Source organism: Periophthalmus magnuspinnatus, chromosome 12, assembly GCF_009829125.3.
Source record: "Periophthalmus magnuspinnatus isolate fPerMag1 chromosome 12, fPerMag1.2.pri, whole genome shotgun sequence".
In the NCBI taxonomy this organism is placed as follows: domain Eukaryota; kingdom Metazoa; phylum Chordata; class Actinopteri; order Gobiiformes; family Gobiidae; genus Periophthalmus; species Periophthalmus magnuspinnatus.
This window is the reverse complement of record NC_047137.1, coordinates 18,867,754-18,894,190: the sequence shown is the minus strand read 5'-3', so window position 1 is coordinate 18,894,190 and position 26,437 is coordinate 18,867,754. Positions and strand designations below refer to the sequence as shown.

General features: G+C 45.5%; 1 protein-coding gene across 1 annotated transcript; it reads left to right on the top strand.

Annotated features, from left to right (window-relative positions):
• The first annotated feature begins 955 nt into the window (after positions 1–955).
• LOC129456688 (NLR family CARD domain-containing protein 3-like) lies at positions 956–26,437 on the top strand. Its single transcript, XM_055225594.1, has 11 exons — positions 956–1,033; positions 1,223–1,540; positions 1,837–1,967; positions 2,917–2,948; positions 3,796–4,085; positions 4,721–6,500; positions 23,626–23,793; positions 24,084–24,251; positions 25,234–25,280; positions 25,877–25,974; positions 26,042–26,437. The coding sequence occupies exons 2-11, from the start codon at positions 1,249–1,251 to the stop codon at positions 26,435–26,437; spliced, it is 3,402 nt and encodes a 1,133-aa protein (XP_055081569.1). The 5' UTR covers positions 956–1,033; positions 1,223–1,248.

The following is a 26,437-nucleotide window of genomic DNA, read 5'->3' as shown; positions in this document are numbered from 1 at the left end:
CTCCTGTGTGGACCTCCTGTGTGGACCTCCTGTGTGGACCTCCTGTGTGGACCTCCTGCTTTAGGGCTTGGCTTTTAGAGTCGTGTTGAAGTCTATTTTTCCCAGCTAAGACATCAGGTCCAAATGAAGGGCTCAGTGTGAGCAGAACACAGTGAAACTGTGAGACACGTCTGTGTCTCCAGACTGGACGGTGCTGGTGACAAATGTGTAAAACTGGACGAGAAAACACCAGGACATCTCACCTGTTTTAGCTTCTTTGCATTAGCAGTGTGCTTTATAGTTGATGTAATTGTTTTTCTTCCTTTAAGTGTTTGCATGGCCGACCTCCCTCCACCTCCCTCCACCTCCCTCCACCTCCCTCCACCTCGCTGACCTGGTCCACCCTTACTCTCACACTCTTAGATCAGCTGCAGCTTGCTGTCCCACAGGTTAAACAGGAGCTTCATGAGGGCCGTGGATTAAAGATTAGACTGAGTCTGTTGATAATTAACCTGAGTAACTTGTGTTTTACAGTTTTATGTTTTAATAGTTGTTTTGTGACTTTGATGTTGACAGTGTCTGTTCACTGTTTGTGGACGACACTTTGGCAGATGTAAAGTTTTTGGTGTTTTATAAATAAAGTTGTTTTAAATGAGTCTGAGTGTCTGAGGCTCACAGGACTGACTGTGAGTGTGAGTCTCTGGGTCTGTTCTGTGTTGGGCTGTTGTTGGTTTTTGTTTTTGTTTCAGTGAATCTGAGAAATGATTGTTTTAAAAATACAAACATATTGTCACCAAATGAGTTCTGGCCTTTGGAAGAGTCTGTGCCCCTGGACGTGCAGTGGTCAGTTTGTCTCCTCTGGACTCTGGTCTGACTCTGATCCAAATGTCTCTGTTTCAGATGGAGCTGTGGAGGGTGGAGCTGTGGAGGGTGGAGCTGTGGAGGGTGGAGCTGTGGAGGGTGGAGCTGTGGAGGGTGGAGCTGTGGAGGGTGGAGCTGTGGAGGGTGGTGCTGCTGGTCTGGCTGTGGACCTCTGCAGGAGGACAGGAGCCAGGTGTGTGCCCTCTCTACTGCCCCCTGTAGAAGTCTTTAAACTTCTGTGTGGAGAAACTCCAAACACCAGATCCTGAATGTGTCTGTTCAGACACAGAGAACAGGACATTTTACCAACGCAGTGATGAACGTGTCACATCCTAACTTTGTCTCCTTGTTTCCTTGTCTCCTTGTCTCCTTGTCTCCTCAGAGTCACCGTCAGTGTCCTGTGTCGTCATGGAGACCTGTGTCCTGCCCTGCGGCTCTGATGAGGGTGAGGTCATACTGATCCAATGGGTCAAAACTGAAGAAGACCTCCTGGTTCATGCTTTCCAGTACGGCACAGATCAGCTGCAGGAGCAGGCTGAGACCTTTAGGGGGCGCACTTCCCTGTTTCCTGAGCAGATCTCCAGAGGAAACGCCTCTCTGCAGCTGTCCCACGTGAAGGTGTCCGACCAGGGCTCATACCTCTGTCAGACCTTCACCAGCAACTCTGGAGCAAAGACCTGGGTCCACCTGAGAGTGAAAGGTAAGAACACACTGAGGAGGAGAACACACTGAGGAGAACACACTGAGGAGAACACACTGAGGAGAACACACTGAGGAGGAGAACACACTGAGGAGGAGAACACACTGAGGAGAACACACTGAGGAGAACACACTGAGGAGGAGAACACACTGAGGAGGAGAACACACTGAGGAGAACACACTGAGGAGGAGAACACACTGAGGAGGAGAACACACTGAGGAGGAGCAGGTGGTGCAGGTGGAGCAGGTGGAGCAGCAGTAGACGCTCTCATCTCCACATGTGTTTGTGTCCCACAGCAGAGGGCCCTGGGGGCCCTGGGGGCCCTGGGGGCCCTGTGATCGGAGGCTCAGTGGGTGGGGCCCTCGTCCTTCTCCTCGTCGTCTTCTTCTTCTTCTTCTTCCTGTGGAAACGTCAAAAGGACAAAGAGGTGAGAGCTCCAGACCAGCGCCTCAGCACACGGCTGTTTAACACAAACATATTCACACAAGTTTAAATCACATTTACACACAGATCTTCAGAGTCTGTGTCCCTCAGACGTCCAGGTCTGATCCAGAGGAAAACACAAACTTCAATCACTGGACACATCGTTGTAGAAGTGAAGACGTTTCTCTGCTCGTCCAAGTCTCTTCTTCAGTTCTGGTCAGATTCTGTCTGAAGGAGGAGCTAACGACACTGAAACTGAAACAGCTTCTGTCTCCAGTCTCAGCCTAATGTGAACAGGAGGCTTTGGCCTCATCTCCAGGCTCCACCCACTGGTGGACGACATTTGGACTCAAATCAAAATCAGGTTCTCGAGCCTTTTACTGCAAATATTAATGCTGTGGATCCAAACATCACGTTCACACATGAAGAAGCCAAAGAACAAACTGTCCTTCTTAGATTGTGCAGGAACAACAAGAGAGGACCAACACACACACACACACACACACACACACTGACCAGTACCTTCTGTTTGACTCACACCGTCCACTGCAGCACAAACTGATCAGGACACAGTCTGTTCATCTGCATCTCAAAGACACTGACCACGAAAGAACAGAGTGAGGGTCAGATCTGAGCCACAGAAAAGAAATGGTTTGAGACGAGAGTTAAAGAAGATATAAGACAGTGTCCAGCAGGAATCTGACCAGAACTGAAGAAGAGACTTGGACAAGCAGAGAAACGTCTTCAGTCCTACAACGATTTGTCCAGTGACAGATTTAACTTTGTCTTTTACTAAAGTTCTTCAGTGTTTCACTTTGAAGAGAACACTCAGATTCCACCTGGAGCTTAGAGCCTCAGAACCTTCAGGACGTTTCATTTTGATGCTGTGAAGATCAAATCAGAAAAACAGAAATAAACATAAGAAGTTCTGACCAACTTTTATTTATTTTTAGCCCCAAAATCGATCTGCAGAAGAAGAAGAAAAGTAAGTCTGAAACATTTACCTCAATCAACCAAACAACAGAAGATCTGACCCTCTGCTCCTCTGACCCTCTGCTCCTCTGCTCCTCTGACCCTCTGACCCTCTGCTCCTCTGCTCCTCTGACCCTCTGCTCCTCTGCTCCTCTGCTCCTCTGCTCCTCTGACCCCTGTTCATACTGTACCAGTGTAGAGGAGGTTTCTGAGGTCGACATCTGGACGTTTCAAGATGTTTCTGCTTCATCCTGAGTCATTTTCAGTTTCATGGTCCTGGTCTGAGACTCTGGGATTTATACCACACTGAGTCCAGCCCCAAAGGGAAGAGTTTTAGAGAGAAACTGCCCCTGAGCTGACCTCATTATGGGTCAGTACGTCTCTATAAAGAGCCTGACCCTCCTCAGACCTGTTCAGTCCTGGTTTAGTCCTGGTTTAGTCCTGATCACATCTGACTGATCTCCTCCTGTTCCAGAGGAGGCTTCAGCTGGAGATGAAACCTCAGGACAACGTTTATGTTCACACGGATTATACACAAAAACAACTTCAGTCCTCTCTTTAAAATCAGACCTGGTTCAGTCCTGGTTTAGTCCTGGTTCAGTCCTGGTTTAGTCCTGATGTCTCGTCTCTTTTCAGTTCCGCATTTTGTCTCTTATTTGACTCAGATTAATATAAATCCCAGTTCCATCAAATTGAAAATGTCTTCAGGAGCTGAAACGTCTTGATCAGAACAACAGTGTCCAGAGACCACCACTGAAACCTTCTCTACACTGGCCCCTTCTGGACAAATGAGGGATTACACCGTTTGTACTTTATGTAACAGTATTTGTCCAGTTCAAACGTTTCTTGTTCATGTCCAGTTTACTGGAGGACAGAGGAGGTCCTGCTGCTCTGGAGCTCCTGCTGCAGGAGACTTTTGGAGCTCTGTCTGAGGAAGAATCTCTAAAGTTGATGAGTTTCCTGGAGGACCAGAGTTTGATGGGAGAGTTCTCCATCCTTCACAGAAATGATGTGGAGAAAGACGACCTCGTGAAGAGCATGGTTCATGTTTACGGCGTCCACAGCATCACTGTGACCCACAGGCTCCTGCAGAAGCTCCAGAGGAAAGATCTACTGAAGAAACTGTCCCAACGGAAGTGTGATCCTGAAGGTAAACCCCAGGGGGCGCTGTAGGGGGCTCTTTAACTCTGTGTCTCATCTCCAAGACATCTGACCTCATCTGTGAGCTGGAGCAGAAGAGAGCTTTGTGTCTTGTCTTTACAATCATAATGTGACTTTTGAGTTCATTGAATTTAATGAACAGTTAGAATGAGCCAGAATTGATCTTTGGGCCACATGTGGCCCCTGGGCCATAGTTTGGACAGATGGTCACACAGATCATCTGAAAAACATCCAGTTTTACTTTCATTAAACTGCACAGACAGATCATCAACAAATGAAACAGAAGAGAAGATTCACCCTGATGAACCCCAGTACTGACCCTGAATGGGTCAGAAGTAGAAACGCCCCATTTCACCTGAATTTCACCTGCTGGACTGACAGGACAACCACAAAATAAATACTGTAGGAAAGTTCCCTGGAACACTTCAGTTTGATCATTTGTTGAACAGTTTTCTATGTTTAATTTGACCAAACACTTTAGTCCAACAAACACATGGATATGGTGGAACCCTGGAGTTATATTTATCCAGTGTCTCCTTCAACACAAAGACACGTCAGGGCCATGTCCAGACTTAAAGTCAAACAGAGGAGCCATAGTCTCATGTTCTGTTTGTGTCCTCACAGAGATCATCAGGAGGAGCTCAGAGGACATGAAGTCCAGACTGAGACAGAGGTTTAATTTCCTCACAGAGGACCTCAGAGGAACCACAGAGGAGATGGAGTTTGATGAAGGCTTCACAGAGCTCCTCATCACTGTGGGAGACTCTGGACAGAACCACCAGGACCATGAGGTCATACAGATGGAGACACTCTCCAGGAGACCAGCCAATGAGACTGTCCAGTGTCAGGACATGTTTAAAGCCCGCCCACATTCACCAAAGCCAATCAGAGTGGTGCTGATGAAGGGCGTGACCGGTGTGGGGAAAACAGTGCTGACTCAGAAGTTGAGTCTGGACTGGGCTGAAGGCCACGCCCACCAGGACCTCCAGCTGCTGTTCCCGTTCACTTTCAGAGAGCTCAATGTGCTCAGAGACACACAGTTCAGCCTGGTGGGACTGCTGCACCACTTCTTCAGTCCATCCAAAGATCTGTGCAGCTTCCAACAGCTCCAGGTGCTCTTCATCTTTGACGGTCTGGACGAGTGCAGACCTCCTCTGGACTTCAGCAGAACCCGAGTCCTGACCGACCCCACAGAGTCCGCCTCAGTGCACGTGCTGCTGGTAAACCTCATCAGGGGGAGTCTGCTTCCCTCCGCTCGCCTCTGGATAACCACGCGCCCCGCCGCGGCCAATCAGATCCCTGCTGAGTGCGTCTCCATGGTGACAGAGGTGCGAGGGTTCACCGACCCGCAGAAGGAGCAGTACTTCAGGAAGAGGTTCAGAAACAAGGCCAGAGACGTCATCTCCCACATCAAGAGCATCCGCAGCCTCCACATCATGAGTCACATCCCGATCTTCTGCTGGATCCTCTCCACAGTTCTACAGAAGCTTCTGGAACAAACAGAGGAACCAGAGCTGCCCCGGACTCTCACACAGATGTACGTCCACTTCCTGGTGGTGCAGGCCAAAGTCCAGAACATCAAGTATCACCAGGGATCAGGGGAGGACCTTCACTGGACTACAGAGACCAAGAAGATGGTGTGGTCTCTGGGAAAACTGGCCTTTGAGCAGCTGCAGAAAGGAAACCTGATCTTCTACGAGTGTGACCTGAGGGAGTGTGGGCTGGACGCTGCAGCGGCCTCAGTGTACTCTGGAGTGTTCACACAGGTCTTTAGAGAGGAGCCAGGCCTGTACCAGGACAAGGTCTACTGCTTCATCCATCTGAGTGTGCAGGAGTTTCTGGCTGCTCTTCACGTCCATCAGATCTTCATGGAGTCTGGGGTCAACCTGCTGAAAGAGCAACTGTTGTCCACATTATCCCAATTAGTTAATCCCAAGGTTGATCTTACCAAACTCCATTGCTCTGCTGTGGACCAGGCCTTACAGAGTCCAAATGGACACCTGGACCTGTTCCTGTGCTTCCTCCTGGGGCTGTCTCTGCCGACCAATCAGAGGCTGCTGCAGGGTCTGCTGACTCACACAGGAAGTGCCTGGACCAATCAGGAGACAGTAAAGTACATCAAACAGAAGCTGAATGATGAGGGTCTGTCTGCAGAGAAAAAACTGAACCTGCTCCACTGTCTGAACGAGATGAACGACCACAGTCTGGTGAAGGAGATACAGCAGGACATGAGAGTAGGACGCCTCGCTGGTAAAAACATGTCTCCTGCTGCATGGCCAGCTCTGTCCTTCCTCTTACTGTCCTCAGACTCAGACCTGGAGGAGTTTGACCTGAGGAAATACCAGGCCTCAGAGAGAGCTCTCCTGGGTCTGCTGCCTGTGGTCAGAGCCTCCACCAAAGTCCTGTGAGTCCACACTGTTTTTAAACTCTTGTGTGGTGGTTCTAGTCTCTAATGTCCCTCTCTGTCCTCAGTCTGATTGGCTGTAGACTGTCCCCTCACAGCTGTGGGCCTCTGGCCTCAGTCCTCAGCTCCTCCAGTCTCACACACCTGGACCTCAGTCACAACGACCTCCAGGACTCAGGAGTGGAGCTGCTGTGTTCTGGACTGAAGAGCGCCCCCTGCAGACTGGAGAGGCTCAGGTGAGTCTCAGAACAGATCCAGAGAGTTTGGAGTGGGACCTCCTGTCTCATGTGGACTGTAGTTTGTCCTGAGTGTGGATCTATAAAAAGAACTGCATAAGACTCTCCTGGTGAGAGGTGGAGTAGTGGCTCCTCCAGATACTGCAGCTGCCAGGAGCTCCAGCCCAGTAAGAATTCTTCCTCAGAGTGCAGTGTAACAGTGCGTTAGTGTACCTGACCTCTGACCTCTGACCTGACCACAGGGAAATCAAACTGCCTGTAATCTGACAAAGAATCCACAGCTTTCATGAAGGGCCCATTTTGTCAGGATTCTTCTTTATTTTAACAACTTTTTAGAATGTGTAAGTCCTCAAAGCACCTAAAAGTTAGCTTAGTGAGATTTTAGCCTAGCCTCGTCCTGAGCCTGTGCTAGCTCAGCATTAGCATCTCTCTCTCATTTGGCAGAACTGGTCACATGTTTCGTCATGTGCTGACGCTGGGCTCAGGCCACTGAAACACCACAGCTCCATCTTTGGTTCAGATCTGATTATACTTCCATGGTCCTGAGTCACAGCCGCCCAGAGTGTGAGGGCCCTGGAGGAGCGACCCTGCTGCTCTGAGTGACTGTTTCCTCTTGTCTCCTTAGTCTGTCCCTGTGTGGACTGTCCCCTCACAGCTGTGGGCCTCTGGCCTCAGTCCTCAGCTCCTCCAGTCTCACACACCTGGACCTCAGTCACAGCGACCTCCAGGACTCAGGAGTGGAGCTGCTGTGTTCTGGACTGAAGAGCGCCCCCTGCAGACTGGAGACGCTCAGGTGAGGTGCTCCCATGATGCACTCTGCCCCCTTGTGTCCACATGAATGTAATGCTGTGTCTTTAGGTTGTCTGGATGTCTGGTCTCTCAGAGGGGCAGGGCTGCTCTGGCCTCAGCTCTGAGCTCCGCCCCCTCCCACCTGAGAGAGTTAGACCTGAGCTACAACCATCCAGGACCCTCAGCCGAGCTCCTGACCGCTCTACAGGACCAGCGCCCCCTGCTATCTGTCAGGTGAGAGCGCCCCCTGCTGTCAGGTGTGGGCCCTGGTCCTGGTCCTGGTCCTGGTCCTGGTCTCTGGTTCTGGTCCTGGTCTGGTCTAAACTGGACTTGTGTGTTTCAGGTTGGATCCTGCTGGAGAGGTCTGGATGGTCCCAGGTCTGAGAAAGTGTGAGTATTTTTTGTGTTATTTATAAGAGGACTTTACGAATGACCTAAATATCACTTTTAAAACTTTTCATACACTTTAACCCTTAGATGCACACGTGGGGTCAAAAATGACCCCAGAGTTTGTTATTCTTCAAAATCTTTTAAATGAAAAGTTGTAATATATTCATATTCCAGGTATTCCTCAAAAAACATGTTTGTGACATGAGGCCATTTGCATTTTTCTTTACTTTTTCATTAATTTTAAGAAATTGCAGTTTTTGTATCACTACCCCACTCTTCCACAAGTGGGGTCAAAAATGACCCCAAGCAATTCCTATGGAATCTTCTGTGAACCTTTCATTCTTAGCAACTCTGACTGTGCCACTTACACATCTGATGTCATCTCTCACACCTGATGCAACTTTGACTGTCAATATTGTCTCACTAACACACCTGATGTCAGCAGTCTCACCACCCAGGAGGGGGGGGGGGGGGGGGGTTTGTGATGCATGCACCCTATATGCAGTTGATGGGATCATGTACCTAGGGAGACAGCCAGGGGAAGATATCCAGAAGAATCTGGGGGAAAACATTTTCTGTCAGTTGTACAGCGAATTCAGACACACAGGTCACAACATCACCAAGGAGAACTTCTTCACCAGTGTGCCTCTTGCAGAGCATCTCCTGGAGAAGGGTCTGACTGTGGGAACTTAGCGACAGAACAAGTCAGACATTCCACCAATCATGAAGGCTTCCAGGTCCAGAGTGGTCCACAGCACTGAATTTGGGTTCAGTGGCAGCATGACCACGATCAGCTATGTGAGACAAAAGGGAAAGGCTGTTCTACTGTTTGGACAATGCACCACAGCAAGATGGTGGATGAAAACAGCCCAAAGGAAAAAACAAAACAAAACAGAAGTGATCCGCTTTTACAACCAGACCAAAGGAGGAGTAAATACTATGGACCAGACAATTGGCAACTACACCTGCAAATGGCAGACGCAGAAGTGGCCCATGGTGCTCTGAATGCCTATTTTTCATTTTCATTTTTCAGGGCTCAGCACCCTGAATCTTGTATAGACATCACCAACGGATGACGACACTTCCTCACAAACGTCTCAAAGAAGCTTGTGACACCTCACATGAAAAGTCGACTGAAAGGTACACCGACTCTACCAACCTACATCACTGAAGCAATGGGAAGGTGTGGCGTGCCAAAAACTGAGAAAGAGGTCCCAGTTGTGTCCACAAAACAAAGATTACAAAGTCACTGATGGCTGTTGGAAATGCAGTACCCCTGCGTGCAATGGTTACAGCCAGAAGCAAGTAGCTTGTGACGGTGCACACAGTAAGATAAGATGTTTGTGTGTGTACATATGCATGGACAGTGTTATGGTCTCTGGACCTGTGGAATGTTCTCTGTTTGTCCTTCAGACATAGGGGCACACAAACATGTTTTGTCACCTGACTGACCTGATTGATTCATTATTAATTGCTAAAATGTGAATGAAAAGTAAAAAGAAAATGTACATGTCAAAAGGGAAATTACTCTTTTGTTTGAGCAAAAATATATCATCTTAACCAACATGAGAGAAATGTGTTTAGTTTATAGCAAAAACACACTGATTTCAATTGGGGTCATTTTTGACCCCACTTGTGGAAGTGGGGGTAGTGACACAAAAACAGCTATTTCTTAAACTTAATGAAAAAATAAATAAAAATGCAAATGGCCTCATGTCACAAACATGTTTTATGAGGAGTACCTGGAAAATGAAAATATTCCAACTCTTCGTTTTAAAGATTTTCAAGAATAACACCCAGGTTATTGCAAAAACGCATTGATTTTAATTGGGGTCATTTTTGACCCCACTCGTGGAAGAGTGTAGGTATTGGTAAGTTGTGCATCCAAGGGTTAATATGATAAGATCTAAATAAATCAGAATCACTTTTATTGATCCCCGAGGAGAAATTCTCTTCGTTACAAATTCCACCGACCCCAAAATAGAACTTTTCTATTAGCGTCATAAAATTCACAGTGTTAAAAACAATAAGAATAAAATAAGAATAAAATAGAGTCAATTTCTATAAATAATTTACATAACAACATATTTGCATCAATGTACAGAGAGTAACCGGGATATTGCAGTACTTGATCAAATGTATGTGATCATTTACAGCAAGAATTGAACAGTTTGATGGCGACAGGCAGGAAAGATTTCCTGTGTTTCTCAGTGGAGCAGCGTGGCAGTAACAGTCTGTGGCTGAACGAGCTCTTCTGATTGGCCAGCACCTTGTGGAGGGGGTGGAAGGGAGAGCCCAGAATAGTCCTGATTTTGACCAACATCCTCCTGTCACAACAGTCAGAGAGTCCAGCTCCTCCCCCACAACATGGCCGGCCTTCCTGATGATCTTATTGAGTCTGTTAGTGTCCCTCACGCGCAGACTGCCCCAGCAGACCACAGCGTACATGATGGCACTGGCCACCATAGACTCATAGAACATCCTGAGCATCGTCCTGCAGATGTCAAAGGACCTCAGCCTCCTCAGGAAATAGAGGCGGCTCTGACCCTTCTTGTAGACAGTGTCCACGTTTCTGCTCCAGTCCAGTTTATTATCCAAGTACGTTCCCAGGTACTTGTACTCCTCCACCACGTCCACACTAACCCCATGGATGGGAGTCACAGCAGCTTTGGTCCTCCTCAGGTCCACCGCCAGTTCTTTTGTCTTGGTCACGTTGAATTGAAGGTGGTTCTTTTCACTCCACGTGACAAAGTTGCCCACTAAAGTCCTGTACGCCCTCTTGTCACCACCGCTGATGCATCCCACCACTGCAGAGTCATCAGAAAACTTCTGAAAGTGGCAAGTCTCACTGCAGTAGCTGAAGTCCGTAGTGTAGAGAGTGAAGTGGAAGGGAGAGAGGACTGTCCCTTGTGGAGCCCCGGTATTGCTGAACAAAAACAGAACTCACTATGACTTTGCCTAAACGCTCACAGTGGTGTTTCTCCACTCGTCTCTTCTTATTCGTGGTGTTTCTTAGGTCCAGTTCTGTATAAACTGTGTCTCTGTGGAGCGTGAGGACAGAGTCTTTGTGCTGATGGTCTTTGTCTTTGTCTTTGATATGACTGAGGCCCCTGGAGTTTGGTCTTAATGTTTTGTCCTTTTGTACATAAAGAGCCCAGGTCCCTCAGGTGAAGAGGATGGTCAGATAACACCAGGAGAGTTTATGATGCTCCATGACTCCATGTTCAGGTTTTGAGAGATTCAGAGGAGCAGAGGGCAGGACGTCTATGGAACAAACACGAGGTCTGTGGAGAGAGACAGAGCCCGACTTTTACTGAAAATACTCCCAGATTATGACCAGAAACCAGATCAAAACAAAGGACAGGAAACAGAGATGAGGGTTCAACTCTTATTATACCTTTTAACTTTCTGGTTCTTCTTAGTTTTTAAGAAAAAAAAACTCTCCCTGCACAAAAAAAGACCTAAAACAAAACGTCCAGACTCACAGGCCAAACAAAAAGGAGGAGGAGGAGTGTGCCAGCAGGGGGCAGCACTGGACTCAGAGCATGACATATGACATGTGCCCTCTGACACACAGGACAGAGACGAAGACCGGCAGAGTGGTGAACAGAGAGAGCGAGCACGACGGGGTCACGATATTTAAAGACTCCTGGGCACGAAACAAAAACGACCAGGAGCAAAACTATGAAACATGTGAAAAAAGTATAAAAAATAAATAAATATACACAAAAAAATAGGCAAATATTCTAAATCAACTAATCATTGTGGCAATAAGACTCCTTTTGCAGCTCTGATGAACATGAAGCAAAGACAAGAGTTTATTTCTTGCAAGAAATATGTCCGACAGCATCTCCCCTTATGTCAGACCCTGAATGATGGAAAACACCAGGTTTATATAGTTTGAGATGAACCAGAGAACATACATTTCAAAGTCCGGATGTGACACTCCTCCTGAGGTGTGTCCAGACGAGCTCCTGGAGGCTTCATGAGCTGGATCACCTCAGGATGGAACATGTGGAGTCAAAACAATACAAGGTGTGATACATGTCAAAGGAGAGGGATCTGAAAGCCACTGTTGGTCTGATTGCATCTCTCTTCACTTACATTATAAACACATCTTAATACGATTAGCAACCAAAAGGGAACAAAAGAATTTCGATGAAAGGTTTTCTAACACTGTCTTGACGACCAAACCAAATGAGTTTTAGTTACAAGACCACATGATTTCTCAAAGGTAAACTAATCACACAATATTTTAATTTCCTTTACAGACCAATTATAATAACAAAAATGTACAGAAAAAAGGAAAAAAAAGACTTTATTTATTATGAACTAAAACGAAACAGAGACAAGAACATGGAGCTGTGGAGGCAGAGAGATAAAAAAAACTATGTCTTTTCATGATGATTGCCAGACAACGCTATAGAAACGGCTTCAGTCACATGTGTGACTTTGGCCTCTGGTCAGAGCTGAAATGGACAGTCCCAGTTTAAATGCACAGTGTGGCAGTGATATAAAGTCTAGTTTCATCTGGGACAGAGTTTTGTCTCTTCTCCCAGATCGACTGATGAGCACGATCTGTGGACAAAAGGAGAGGGAACTAGACAATGTGGTCAGAGAGTTAAGGTCAGCAGGGTCATCACGACAAAGTACTTCATCATTTAATGTGTCACTTTAGTCTTTTGACACAAACAGCTTTGTTTGTCCAATCTACAGCGTCTAAAACTCAGTGGTTTATTCAACAAAGAGACTCAACAAGTGAAGAGAAGCATCAGCCTCACAGTCAGGACGGTCACAAACAGGTTTAAGTTTCTCCACAAACTCATCATGAGTCACTCAGTCAATAGAGACGTTAGAACATTGAGCCTCAGATAGTGACTCTACGTCCTGTGTGTTTTTCTTCTGTGCAGTAAAAGTATTTATCACTGCTCCACATTTCACTGATAATAATCACACAGTTTTGACTTGTATCTGAAGCAGAAGTGACACGCTCTGATCTTTGGAACAAAGAGACTCGTTTTACTGTCGACAGGAAACAGTTGATGTAACTTTAGCTTGTGGTGGACGGTCTCTTCACTGCCATATCTGTGTGCTCTGACATTTAAATACAAACCTGTAGAGTGTTTTTATAATATATATGTATAAAAAAAACACTCTGCTACTATTATATATATACGTGTGTGTGTGTGTGTGTGTGGGTGTGTGTGTGTGTGTGTGTATATATATATATATATATATATATATATATATATATATATATATATATATATATATATAATTTTATAATGAGCTGAAGATTTAAAATTAATTATTTCTGAACTAAATATTACACCTGCTGTATCATCTCCTAAACTCAATTAAATTTAGATTATTTAGATTCAATTTGACCTTGTGCCAAATAAAAAGGTTTTAACTTAAATTTTAAACATGTTTTAGTGTAAAGAGCAGGCCACTTTACACATCTGCCTCATCACTTCCCTCACACTCTCCCAGCTCCGTCCGTCTCAGGGGCTTCCTCATCCCATTGCTCCCTGGTCAGTTCATGTTGAAACACTGCCCCCTGATGGCCAGTGTGGGGATTACATGCACAAGATCAAATTATAAATTAAATTAAAAAAAAACAATAAAAAATAAAACATATCAAATAGATGTGAATAGTAAGGGCCCAGTGAGGATGTGACAGGACCCGGACTTTGGCTTAATTTGAACAAATATTAGAACAAATCATTTTCAGAGTTTTAGGGCGACTTCTTTGTTACCGTAGAAACAAACAGACTGTCACATGACCCTGGGCCACACCCCCTGTGTTTTAATTTAAGGTTTAAAATGTACAGGCTCATTTTTTTGAGCGACATGTGAAATCTTCATTCTATGTTTAATTATTATTTTTATTATTTATTTATTTAAAGGACAATGTGCAGTTACATTTAAAGATGGCTGCACCAGATTTAGCATAATGCTACTTTCCATCTGTAGTCCTAAAAACAACAACTAAACAGCAATTAAAACAACAATTAACACGTACAATGTAAAAACAATACAGTACAGATCAGTGCAAGAATTCAAAAGTACAGATTATTCAGTGTTCAACAGACTAATAAAACAAGTAATAAAGCAACAATAAAATAGTCAAATAGAAGTAAAATTGCAGCAGTCACTTAAAGTGTGTTATCTATAGTGCAAAAGGTAAGTGCCTCAGTATGTTTACAGTGCAGAAAAAACTATGCAATAGCTACTGGATGTACCCACGAGGGGAGCACCCAGTAGATATATATCCAACTGGTGTGGATACGGCAGTGTAATAACAATCATAATCTGATAGTCTGGATACACGTCTGGTATTATTAGTGAGCACAAGACTGAGGCTCTAAGAGCCGATCTCTGACGGCCCCTGAGAAGCTGTGAAAATCTGCCATGTTCTTTAAGTTGTCTGGAAGCCCGTTCCATTCTTTAATGGCTTTGTATTATTATTATTATTATTATTATTATTATTATTATTATTATTATTATTATTATTATTATTATTATTATTATTATTATTATTATTATTATTATTTAAATATCTTCAAATCCATTTTTGCTGTTGCTTCAGTCTCAGATCAGATAATCTTTTATTGTCTTGGGAGAAATTTACCTTGGGACTGGGGTCACATGTTTATCACACTGAGTGTTTTTTTTTTTTTTACGTTTTGGGTCTGACTTGTGGCCAGGAAGAGAAACTATGGTAGAAATAAAAAAGCAATGAGACAAAAGTGGTGCAGTAAAAACATCAGTTAAACACTGAACAAATCTGTCAATCAAACCTGCAGGAGTGAACTCAGGGAATAATGCACCTGATTGGTCTGTTATTAATATTCAGATCAGGGCCACTGTAGACACGTTCACACATGAACATTCTCCTCACGTTCAGATGTTTGTGTTTCAGACTCCTGTGAGTTCTCTCTGGACCCAAACTCAGCTCACAGACGTCTCCTCCTGTCTGAGGACAATCGGACTGTGACACGTGTGAAGGAGGATCAGAAGTATCCACATCATGACAACAGGTTCACTGGTGATCGTCAGGTCCTGAGCTCCACTGGCCTGAGGGGGCGCTGTTACTGGGAGATGAAGTGGAGAGGGGAGTGGGTTTGTGTAGCAGTGAGTTACAGAAGAATCAGACGGACAGAAGAGGAGTGTCTGTTTGGACACAACGATCTGTCCTGGAGTCTGGAGATCGACAGAGGAGAGTGTTCTGCCCGTCACAACAAAGAGAGAAGAAGAGCCTGTGATTGTCTCACCTCCTCAGGGGGCGTAATTTCAGGCAAAGCGGGCGTGTTGTTGGGCAGAGTGGGCGTGTTCCTGGACTCTGAGGCTGGAGCTCTGTCCTTCTATCAGGTCTTCTCTGATGGACGACTGTCCCACATCTGGACCTTCTCCTCGTCCTTCTCTGAGCCTCTGTTTCCAGGGTTTGGTCTGTTTGATGAAGGTTCCTCTGTGTCTGTGGTGAACCTGAGCAGGACCTGAGCAGGACCTGAGCAGGATCTGAGCAGGACCTGAATAGGACCTGAGCAGGACCTGAGCAGGACCTGAGCCGGACCTGAGCAGGACCTGATTAGGACCTGATTAGGACCTGAGCAGGACCTGAGCAGGACCCTCACCCCCTGACCACAGAGTGACCAGTCAGAGCGACAGCCGAGCGTCCAGTCTCCTTCAGACGGGTCAGGATCAGGACAGTGGACAGAGTCACTGATGGACACTGACACACTGGAGGTTTCCCTGGACGTGGCTGTGGTCAGTGTCAGAACAACACTGACCTCCACACACTGTTTACATATGTACACCACCTCCACCACCTCCAGAACCTCCACCACCTCCACCACCTCCACCTCCACGACCTCCACCACCTCCACCACCTCCACCTCCTCCACCTCCACCACCTCCACCTCCACCACCTCCACCACCTCCACCACCACCTCCACCTCCTCCACCTCCTCACTGTTTACACATGAGCAGCTCGTGACACAGTATCAAAGGTGTGAGACAATTATGACATTAAAATATGTAAATGAGACGTCAGATTTAAAATTCATGTTGAACTTTAACTGTGGCTTTTAAAAGTAAGTTTAGATCCAAGTGACAGACCTTAGTATTTTAATTCTTCTACATTCTTTAAGTTTTGTCCATTTACTAAACTTCGAGGAGCCTGTGGATTTACATTTATTGGTAAAAAACAAACAAACAAAACACTGAAACTGTTTCATTGATGTTTATGTCTGAAGTCAATTTACAGTTTTTCCATTTCTCTTGTCATTTTTTCTGTTGCCTTCAATTCATTTTCTCATATGTAAAACTCCCTGTGTCATCAGTGTACATTATTACATCAGGACACACTTTAGATCATTTATATAAAAACTAAAGAGCAGAGGTCCCAGTATGGACCCCTGAGGCACTCCCATAGACGTGTCTTTAAAGGGTTTAAATCAAAGTGCAGTAAAATGTTGTGCCACATCCTTCTCCAGCCCTTTAGAGGCAGCTGGGACGAGGCTTCAGGGACAAACCCACATCCTGTTTGTCACTCCATTTAAAAATAGAGCTGACGATGGTTTAGAGCTTTAGGAAACTCACCTTCATAGATATTTGTATTTATCACAGCATCTGATGAGCTGGAAAGTGACTCTATTTATTTATTTTAATATATCAAGTCCATAAATGTCCTTTGATTTTGACCCAAACTTGATTTCATTTGTTGGGCGTCGGGTTAAATGTGGTTGATAACTCATTGGAATAGAGAGATAGTTTGAAAGTTCTGAGTCAGTTTATGCACTGAATTTTAAATATATCCACTAAAATGTACTTCTATCGCTAAAGCCTCATCAGTAACATTTCCATTCATTTACAGATTGATATCATCTGTTTTTTCCCAATAGTTTGTCAATAGTTTTCCACATGATTTTACTTTTACCTTGTACATTTTGAATTATTTTGAAAAAACGTTGTCTCCGTCCTGTCTAAAGGCTGTAACTTTATTTCTCAGACTTGTGAAAATCAGTAGATAACCCAGATTTAAAGGATATTTTTATGAGGTATTTCCACAAACTGTATAAAGAAGTGGACGGAGTGAATGTGACGTCAAATGAAGCTCATCGGGGCATTAGAGGCAAATTTGGGGCTGATTTCCGTATTTGGAATTCCAACTGTGAGTATCATAGCAACCAAAGAGCCAATCAGGAGAGAGGATGTTGAAGGTAACGCCCCTTCCCGCCCACACCGCTGGTTTAACAGGGAGTGGGCCCTTAGCAACGCTGTCAATCAAACCTGTTGCTAACGTAACACAGACACAAAAGTGAAATAAAAACCCCAGGATCATGTAGAGGGTTAATACGAACATTTAAGACCAGAATGAGTCTGAAGAGACAGAGAGAGGACAGAGGGGGCGCTGTTTATACACAGAGAGTGAACTGGACAAAGAGTCGATGGAGCAGGAAGTGCGACATGATCACTTCCTGTTTCAAACGCGGCGGTGCCAGGTTAGATATGTCCATTTATATAAACAGTGTACGTTAGCAGGTTAGCTACTGTTTGTCCATTTATATAAACAGTTTGTGATTATTTAGTTTTTTTCATTAGGTTCCATATGTTTCATCGAGTCATGGTCCATTTTCTTTTCGTCTGATTTTCTGGGAGAGTTCACAGCTCTGCTCATGTGATTTATTTACAATAATGTCGTCTCAGATCATTTGTTTAATATCATTTTTTCAATTGTAAATCTCTCTTTGGAATAAATGTAATCCACACTTTTTATGAGTCGTCCTCTGTTGTATTGTGTCTGTCACGCCCCCATCCTTAGACGTGTTGCCGTGTGTTATTTTATTATTTTGTGCAGGTGGAGCTGGGTGGTGCACTCTCGACGTGTCAAGGGCCCGACGCACTGCACCTTTAAAAGCTCGTGCTCGCCAGAAGCTGGAGCTCATCCTGCTCCCAGCCGGTCTCCTGCATCTCACACTTTACTTTGTTACTTTAGTTTGTAATATTCAACATCACACACACACACACACACAGAGTGTAGTGTAAAATGAGAGTGTATCTGTGTAAACCCTCAGTCTTCCAGGTCTGATCCAGAGCAAAAGATTAAGTTTAAATCTGTCACTGGACAAATCGTTGTAGGACTGAAGACGTTTCTCTGCTCGTCCAAGTCTCTTCTTCAGTTCTGGTCTGATTCCTGCTGGACACTGACTTATATCTGTGTGAAGGGAGATAATAGATGTTGTCAGTTTGTGGTTCGCCTCTTCCTTTTGACTTGATGCACCTCGTCCACCGCTCATCACCAGATCTACCTTCATTATTGTTTAATTTATCACTTATTATAAATAAACACTGTAAACCTTTTTCCCCGAGTCCTGCATCTCTTGGTCCAATCCACCTGCATTAACACAGAACAATCTGTTATTCAGGAGTGTTTCTCTTGTTTGTGCGTCCAGCCCCTTTGTCTAGTAAACAGTTTGATTGTGATGGTATAAATACACTGTGTGTATTTTCTTTATCAGCTGAAGGAAAGACGACATGATCAGGGAGAACAGCTCTTTGACAATTGTGCACAATTAATTCAATAAACCAGACTTTTTGATTCAAGACAAATTCTCTGTTGATTTAATATTTTGTGTTTTAACGATTAGAAATTCATCTCATTGTGACTCCATTTTGTTGATGTTGTGCGACAGTTTTTATGACTCTATTATGTGAGTGTTGTAAAGGTGAACTTTGAACCTTTATTTGCTCCAATAAAAAGTCTTCATTTACAGTCTCAGATTCTCTCTCTGTCTCTCTCCCTCTCTGTCTGTTTCTCTCGTTCGTGCTCGTTGGACTAAATCGTGTGTTGGATAAATCGTTTGTAGACTTTTGCAGACGTTCCATCAGAGGTGAGTGACAGACCTGCAGCTGTAGGACACATGGACAGGGCCTTTATAACCTCTTCACTCCTTCACTGGTTTGACTCTATCCTTAATCCTGTCTTTTATTCACGTGTGCTGAAGTTTAGAGAAGCATTTTGGACTTTATGTAAGAACTCCAGAGCATTGTTCAGTACATCTTCTATATTTGTCATTAACACAGGAGCCCTCTGTGATATTAGTGTTAAGAACCAACACAGCAACAAAAAAGTCCAAAGTCCAGTCCAGTCCAGTCTCTGGGACAGTTTTGTCAGTTACAGGAGCAGAGTGAGTCAGTGTCTCGGTGGTGCTGGGTTGTTATTTGTGGAGTTGATGTCATTTTTAATGCCCTGAACCTTTTCATTAAAGAAAACTGCAAACTCACTGCACTTAGATGTTAAATTAATTCTAACGGCAGTGGAGCTGGGGGTTTGTTAATCTGTTTACTGTTGCAAACAGGACATGAGAGTTGATACTGCAACTTCCAATAATGTCATAAAAATCCCTCTCCCTTGTTCTACATAAACTGTGGTTGTACATGTGCATCTTTTCTCTGTGAATCTCATAATGAACCTGGAGCTTTGACTTGCTCCATTCCCGCTCGGCCCTCCTCCCTTTTCTGTGCCCTGAGTCATCATTCCTCCATGGAGCTTTCTGCTCATCTTTAACCATTTTAACCTTCATCAGGACAATGGTGTCCAGAACATTCAAAACACTCAGAGTCACAGAGTTCAACAAATCATCAACATTAGAACATGAGGCATTTTCAAAGTGAATCATTTCCATGAACAGTGCACCTGTTTTATCATTTATGTGTCTCCTCTGAACAACTGCAGGACCAGCCGCTGGTTTGGGAATAACAGACAGGTCAAAAAAGACACAGAAATGATCAGAGCAACATCCACCACATTGACATTTGAAATATTTAGTCCTTTTGTAATGAGCAGGTCCAGAGTGTGTCTCTGTTGTGGCTCGCTGACATGAGTCAGACCAAAGGTTTCACAGAACTGAGCTCTTTAGTGTTTCTGTCAAACACATTATCCACATGTACATTAAAATCACCTGTAATGACTAAACCATCAAAGTCAGTGCATACGACTGAAAGCATCTCAGTAAAATCATCAATAAAACTCAGACAGAGCTGGGGAGGTTTGTATATGACTAAGTAGAGTCTGGAGGGGGATTGTTTTAGCTCCATTTTAAATGAAACATACTCAAAAGATGAAAACACCTCAAATGACAATCTGTGAGTAACTAAATTATCTGTAAAAACACACACACCTCCACCTTTTTGTTTAGTCATGTTTCACATTCAGATTTGAAGTTGGGTGGAGTTGAGTTCAACAGGACCTCCTGTGTGGACCTCCTGTGTGGACCTCCTGTGTGGACCTCCTGTCTGGACCTCCTGTGTGGACCTCCTGTTGTTGGTTTTTGTTTTTGTTTCAGTGAATCTGAGAAATGATTGTTTTAAAAATACAAACATATTGTCACGAAATGAGTTCTGGCCTTTGGAAGAGTCTGTGCCCCTGGACGTGCAGTGGTCAGTTTGTCTCCTCTGGACTCTGGTCTGACTCTGATCCAAATGTCTCTGTTTCAGATGGAGCTGTGGAGGGTGGAGCTGTGGAGGGTGGAGCTGTGGAGGGTGGTGCTGCTGGTCTGGCTGTGGACCTCTGCAGGAGGACAGGAGCCAGGTGTGTGCCCTCTCTACTGCCCCCTGTAGAAGTCCTACTGTAAAATATGTTCTGAACAAAAATAATTCATTTGACCAAACAAAAGAGTTTGAAAATAAAGACACTTATGTCTCTGTCTCACATCAGGAAGAGCCAACGTGCACTAAGGACACTCACAGGGGAAAGGATTCAAGGACACACCTAAGTCCTTGTTCACTTATTTCCTTGTCTGCAAACTTTGTCTCCTTGTCTCCTCAGAGACAGTGTCCTGTGTCGTCATGGAGACCTGTGTCCTGCCCTGCAGCTCTAATGAGGGTGACATCGATCTGATCCGGTGGCTCAAAATTGACAACGAAGTCCTGGTTCATCTTTCTCAGGATGGCACAGATCATCTGAAGAAGCAGGCTGAGTCCTTTAGGGGGCGCACTTCCCTGTTTCCTGAGCAGATCTCCAGAGGAAACGCCTCTCTGCAGCTGTCCCACGTGAAGGAGTCCGACCAGGGCTCATACCTCTGTCAGACCTTCACCAGCAACTCTGGAGCAAAGACCTGGGTCCACCTGAGAGTGAAAGGTAAGAACACACTGAGGAGGAGAACACACTGAGGAGGAGAACACACTGAGGAGGAGAACACACTGAGGAGAACACACTGAGGAGGAGAACACACTGAGGAGGAGAACACACTGAGAAGGAGAGAGGAGGAGAGACAGAAGGGGAGAGAGAGGAGGGTCTTGTGCCTCTGGATCCACCTGACTGTGGAAGTTGAGGAGCAGTGGTGGAGTCCTGAGGTTGGAGCAGGTGGAGCAGCAGTAGAACCTCTCATCTCCATATGTGTTTGTTTCACTTAACCAGGAAGAGCTCGCTGACGTGCACTGTAATGAAACTCATAGGGAAAAGGATTCAATCTGCCACACCTAAGTGTGTCCTTGTTCCCTCACTTATTTCCTTGTCTCCTTGTCTCCTCAGAGTCGCCGTCAGTGTCCTGTGTCGTCATGGAGACCTGTGTCCTGCCCTGCAGCTCTGATGGGGGTGACATTGATGTGATCCGGTGGCTCAAAACTGAAGTGGACCTCCTGGTTCATGCTTTCCAGTACGGCACAGATCAGCTGAAGAAGCAGGCTGAGACCTTTAGGGGGCGCACTTCCCTGTTTCCTGAGCAGATCTCCAGAGGAGACGCCTCTCTGCAGCTGTCCTACGTGAAGATGTCCGACCAGGGCTCATACCTCTGTCAGACCTTCACCAGCAACTCTGGAGCAAAGACCTGGGTCCACCTGAGAGTGAAAGGTAAGAACACACTGAGGAGGAGAACACACTGAGGAGGAGAACACACTGAGGAGGAGAACACACTGAGGAGGAGAACACACTGAGGAGGAGAACACACTGAGGAGGAGAGAGAAGGAGAGGTCCAAGTGGAGCAGGTGGAGCAGGTGGAGCAGCAGTAGACGCTCTCATCTCCACATGTGTTTGTGTCCCACAGCAGAGGGCCCTGGGGGCCCTGGGGCCCCTGTGATCGGAGGCTCAGTGTGTGGGGCCCTCGTCCTTCTCCTCGTCGTCTTCTTCTTCTTCTTCTTCTTCTTCCTGTGGAAACGTCAAAAGGACAAAGAGGTGAGAGCTCCAGACCAGCGCCTCAGCACACGGCTGTTTAACACAAACATATTCACACAAGTTTAAATCACATTTACACACAGATCTTCAGAGTCTGTGTCCCTCAGACGTCCAGGTCTGATCCAGAGGAAAACACAAACTTCAATCACTGGACAAATCGTTGTAGAAGTGAAGACGTTTCTCTGCTCGTCCAAGTCTCTTCTTCAGTTCTGGTCAGATTCCTGCTGGACACTGACTTATATCTGTGTGAAGGAGGAGCTAACCACACTGAAACTGAAACAACTTCTGTCTCCTGCACATATTAATGTGGTGGATCCAAACATCAAGTTCACACGGGGAGAATCCAAGGAGAACAAACCTGTCAAAAAGAAATGGTTTGATAGGAGAGTTAAAGAAGATATTTTTGTTGGGGAAGAGAATTCTTCCTTAAACAAAAATGAGGCCTGAGACATAATCTATCCCCATTTATAACTCCACCCTCAGACCCAAAGCAAACAAAGAGAACAAAAAGAATGATAGGGCCAGCCTTAGAACCATTAAAAGTTGAATGGGCACCAATAAGACTGAAACTGGAGACAGAAGCTGTTTACCGTTTCAGTGTGGTTAGCTCCTCCTTCACACAGACATAAGTCAGTGTCCAGCAGGAATCTGACCAGAACTGAAGGAGAGACTTGGACGAGCAGAGAAACGTCTTCAGTCCTACAACGATTTGTCCAGTGACAGATTTAACTTTGTCTTTTACTAAAGTTCTTCAGTGTTTCACTCAGATTCCACCTGGAGCTTAGAGCCTCAGAACCTTCAGGACGTTTCATTTTGCAAATTTGATGCTGTGAAGATCAAATCTGATAAACAGAAATAAATATAAGAAGTTCTGACCAACTTTTATTTTATTTTTTAGCCCCAAAATCGATCTGCAGAAGAACAAGAAATGTAAGTCTGAAACATTTACTCATCCATCCATCCATTTTCTTCCTCTTATCCGGGGCCGGGTCGCGGGGGCATCAGTCTAAGCAGGGACTCCCAGACTTCCCTCACCCTGGACACGTCCTCCAGCTCCTCCAGTGGGACCCCAAGGCGTTCCCAGGCCAGAGAGACATAGTCCCTCCAGCGTGTCCTGGGTCTTCCCCGGGGCCTCCTCCCGGTGGGACATGCCCAGAACACCTCCCTAGGGAGGCGTCCAGGAGGCATCCTGAGCAGATGCCTGAGCCTCAGCTGCTTCTTTAAACGTGGAGGAAGAGCAGCTCTACTCCAAGCTCCACCACCTTAAGGTGGAGGTTCAGGGAGGGGGAAACATTTACCCCAATTTATCAAATAACAGAAAATCTGATCTTCTCCCTTTGAAGGCTCCACGCAGAGCAGTCCAGAGGAGGACCTGAGGTGAAACAGGAGGACCCGAGAGGAGGACCTGAGGTGAAACAAGAAAACCCGCGAGGAGGACCTGAGGAAAAAAAGAAAAAAATGTGAGTTTATTTGACTTAAAATTTTTAATTGAAAGAAAAAAACATGATATTCATGCACAGTTCTGCTTTTTCAGTGTCTCTGGTCGTCGTCTGTCTCCTCACAGCTGTGGTCCTCAGGCCTCAGTCCTCAGCTCCTCCAGTCCCACACACCTGGACCTCAGTCTCAACGACCTCCAGGACTCAGGAGAGGAGCCACCGTGTTCTGGACTGAAGAGCGCCCCCTGTTCACAGGAGACACCCAGGTGAGACCGCCCCCTGCTGAGCTGAAATGTTTTGATCAGAACAACAGTGTCCAGAGACCACCACTAAACCTTCTCTACACTGGCCCCTCCTGGACAAATGAGGGATTACACTGTTTGTACTGTAACATCTTTCCATGTCCAACGAGGACCTGAGGTGAAAGCCTCAAACAAAAAAATGTGAGTTTATTTTATTCAATATTTGAAATTGAAAGAAAAAATAAAATCTGCAGTGTGGTCTTTGGTCCATGGTTGGCCCTGGTCCTGGTCTAAACTGGACTTGTGTGTTTCAGGTTGGATCCTCCTCGCGAGGTCTGGATGCAGAGTAAAAATGGTCTGTCTGCAGAGAAAAAACTGAACAAACACCACTCTCTGAACGAGATGAATGACCTCAGTCTGGGGAACGAGAAACAGGAGGACCTGAGAGGAGGACCTGAGGTGAAAGTCTCAAGCAAAGAAATGTAACTTTATTTTTACTCAAGATTTTGAATTGAAAAAAAAAAAAAGAAAAAAAAAACCCCCAAGATATTCATGCACAGTTCTGCTTTTTCAGTGTCTCTGGTCGTGGTCTGTCTCCTCACAGCTGTGATCCTCAGGCCTCAGGCCTCAGCTCCTCCAGTCCCACACACCTGGACCTCAGTCTCAATGACCTCCAGGACTCAGGAGAGGAGCCACCGTGTTCTGGACTGAAGAGCGCCCCCTGTTCACAGGAGACACCCAGGTGAGACCGCCCCCTGCTGTCTGTCAGGTGTGGGTCCTGGTCCTCGGTTTCAGAGGTCGACATCTGGACGTTTCAAGATGTTTCTGCTTCATCCTGAGTCATTTTCAGTTTCATGGTCCTGGTCTGAGACTCTGGGATTTATACCACACTGAGTCCAGCCCCAAAGGGAAGAGTTTTAGAGAGAAACTGCCCCTGAGCTGACCTCATTATGGGTCAGTACGTCTCTATAAAGAGCCTGAGCCTCCTCAGACCTGTTCAGTCCTGGTTTAGTCCTAGTTCAGTCCTGGTTCAGTCCTGGTTTTAGTCCTGGTTTAGTCCTGGTTAAGTCCTGGTTTAGTCCTGGTCTCTTTTCAGTTCCTCATTTGTCTCTTATTTGACTCAGATTAATATAAATCCCAGTTCCATCAAATTGAAAATGTCTTCAGGAGCTGAAACGTCTTGATCAGAACAACAGTGTCCAGAGACCACCACTGAAACCTTCTCTACACTGGCCCCTCCTGGACAAATGAGGGATTACACCGTTTGTACTGTAACATGTTCCATGTCTGACCAGCAGGAGAACCTGAGGTAAAAGCCTCAAACAAAGAAATTTAAGTTTATTTTATTTAAGATTTGGAACTGAAAGAAAAAAAAAGAAGATCTACAGTTTGGTCTTTGGTCCATGGTTGGTCCTGGTCTCTGGTCTGGTCTGGTCTGGTCTAATCTGGACTTGTGTGTTTCAGGTTGGATCCTCCTGGAGAGGTCCAGATGGTCTCAGATCTGAGGATGTGTGAGTTTTGTTTCATATTGTTTCATATTGTTTCATGTTGTTTCATGTTGTTTCATATTGTTAATAATAGACTGTATAAATTACATAAATCTCTTGAAATAAACATTTTATTTACTTTATTCTGGGACATTGTTTTGTCTGAGGTGAATCAAACTGATGTAACTCCAGGTGTGAGAGTCAAAAGAGTTTAACTCCAGAGACACTGTCCTTTGAACAAAGATCCACAGAAACATGAGCATTTTACCCTCACACCACGAGCTGTAGAAGCCTCGTCCTGCACTAGAGCTGGTCCAGACTCCACAGGACGCAGCTTCTGTTGAACCTGCTGCTGTTTGTTCAGTAAATCCATGGACAGCCCCAGCTGCACATCATCATCTGTTTATGTCACAGAGCTGCAAACACAACCATCCAAAGGCTTCAAAAAGACACATGAGAACAGTGAGGCAGCAGCGCCACCATGTGTACAATCATGTCCATTACACCAGAGACAAAACTCTCATGTAGCTCCTCCAGGCTCCTCCAGCTCTAGAGACACTGATTCTGCTCCAACATTCACACATGAACATTCTCCTCACGTTCAGATGTTTGTGTTTCAGACTCCTGTGAGTTCTCTCTGGACCCAAACTCAGCTCACAGACGTCTCCTTCTGTCTGAGGACAAACGAACTGTGACATGTGTGAAGGTGGAGCAGAAGGTTCGAGATCATGACGACAGGTTTTCATTGGTGACAATCATCAGGTCCTGAGCTCCACTGGCCTGAGGGGGCGCTGTTACTGGGAGGTGAAGTGGAGCGGGGAGTGGGTTTTATAGCAGTGAGTTATGGAAGAATCAAGCGGAGAGGAGACGAGTCTGTGTTTGGACACAACGATCTGTCCTGGAGTCTGGAGATCAACAGAGGAGAGTGTTTTACCCGCCACAACAAAGAGAGAACAAAGGTCTGTGATTGGCTCAGCTCATCAGGGGGCGTGTCCTCAGGCAGAGTGGGCGTGTTCCTGGACTCTGAGGCTGGAGCTCTGTCCTTCTATCAGGTCTTCTCTGATGGACGACTGTCCCACATCTGGACCTTCTCCTCGTCCTTCTCTGAGCCTCTGTTTCCAGGGTTTATCCTGTTCACTGAAGGTTCCTCTGTGTCTGTGGTGAACCTGAGCAGGACCTGA

What these genes read in the sequence shown, in the direction of transcription:
- LOC129456688 (XM_055225594.1), top strand. Translation starts at nt 1,249, where the DNA reads ATGGAGACCTGTGTCCTGCCCTGCGGCTCTGATGAGGGTGAGGTCATA. An exon ending in AACGTCAAAAGGACAAAGAG is followed by an intron (nt 1,968 to 2,916) that starts GTGAGAGCTCCA and finishes ATTTATTTTTAG; the next exon opens with CCCCAAAATCGATCTGCAGA. An exon ending in AGAGCCTCCACCAAAGTCCT is followed by an intron (nt 6,501 to 23,625) that starts GTGAGTCCACAC and finishes CTGCTTTTTCAG; the next exon opens with TGTCTCTGGTCGTCGTCTGT.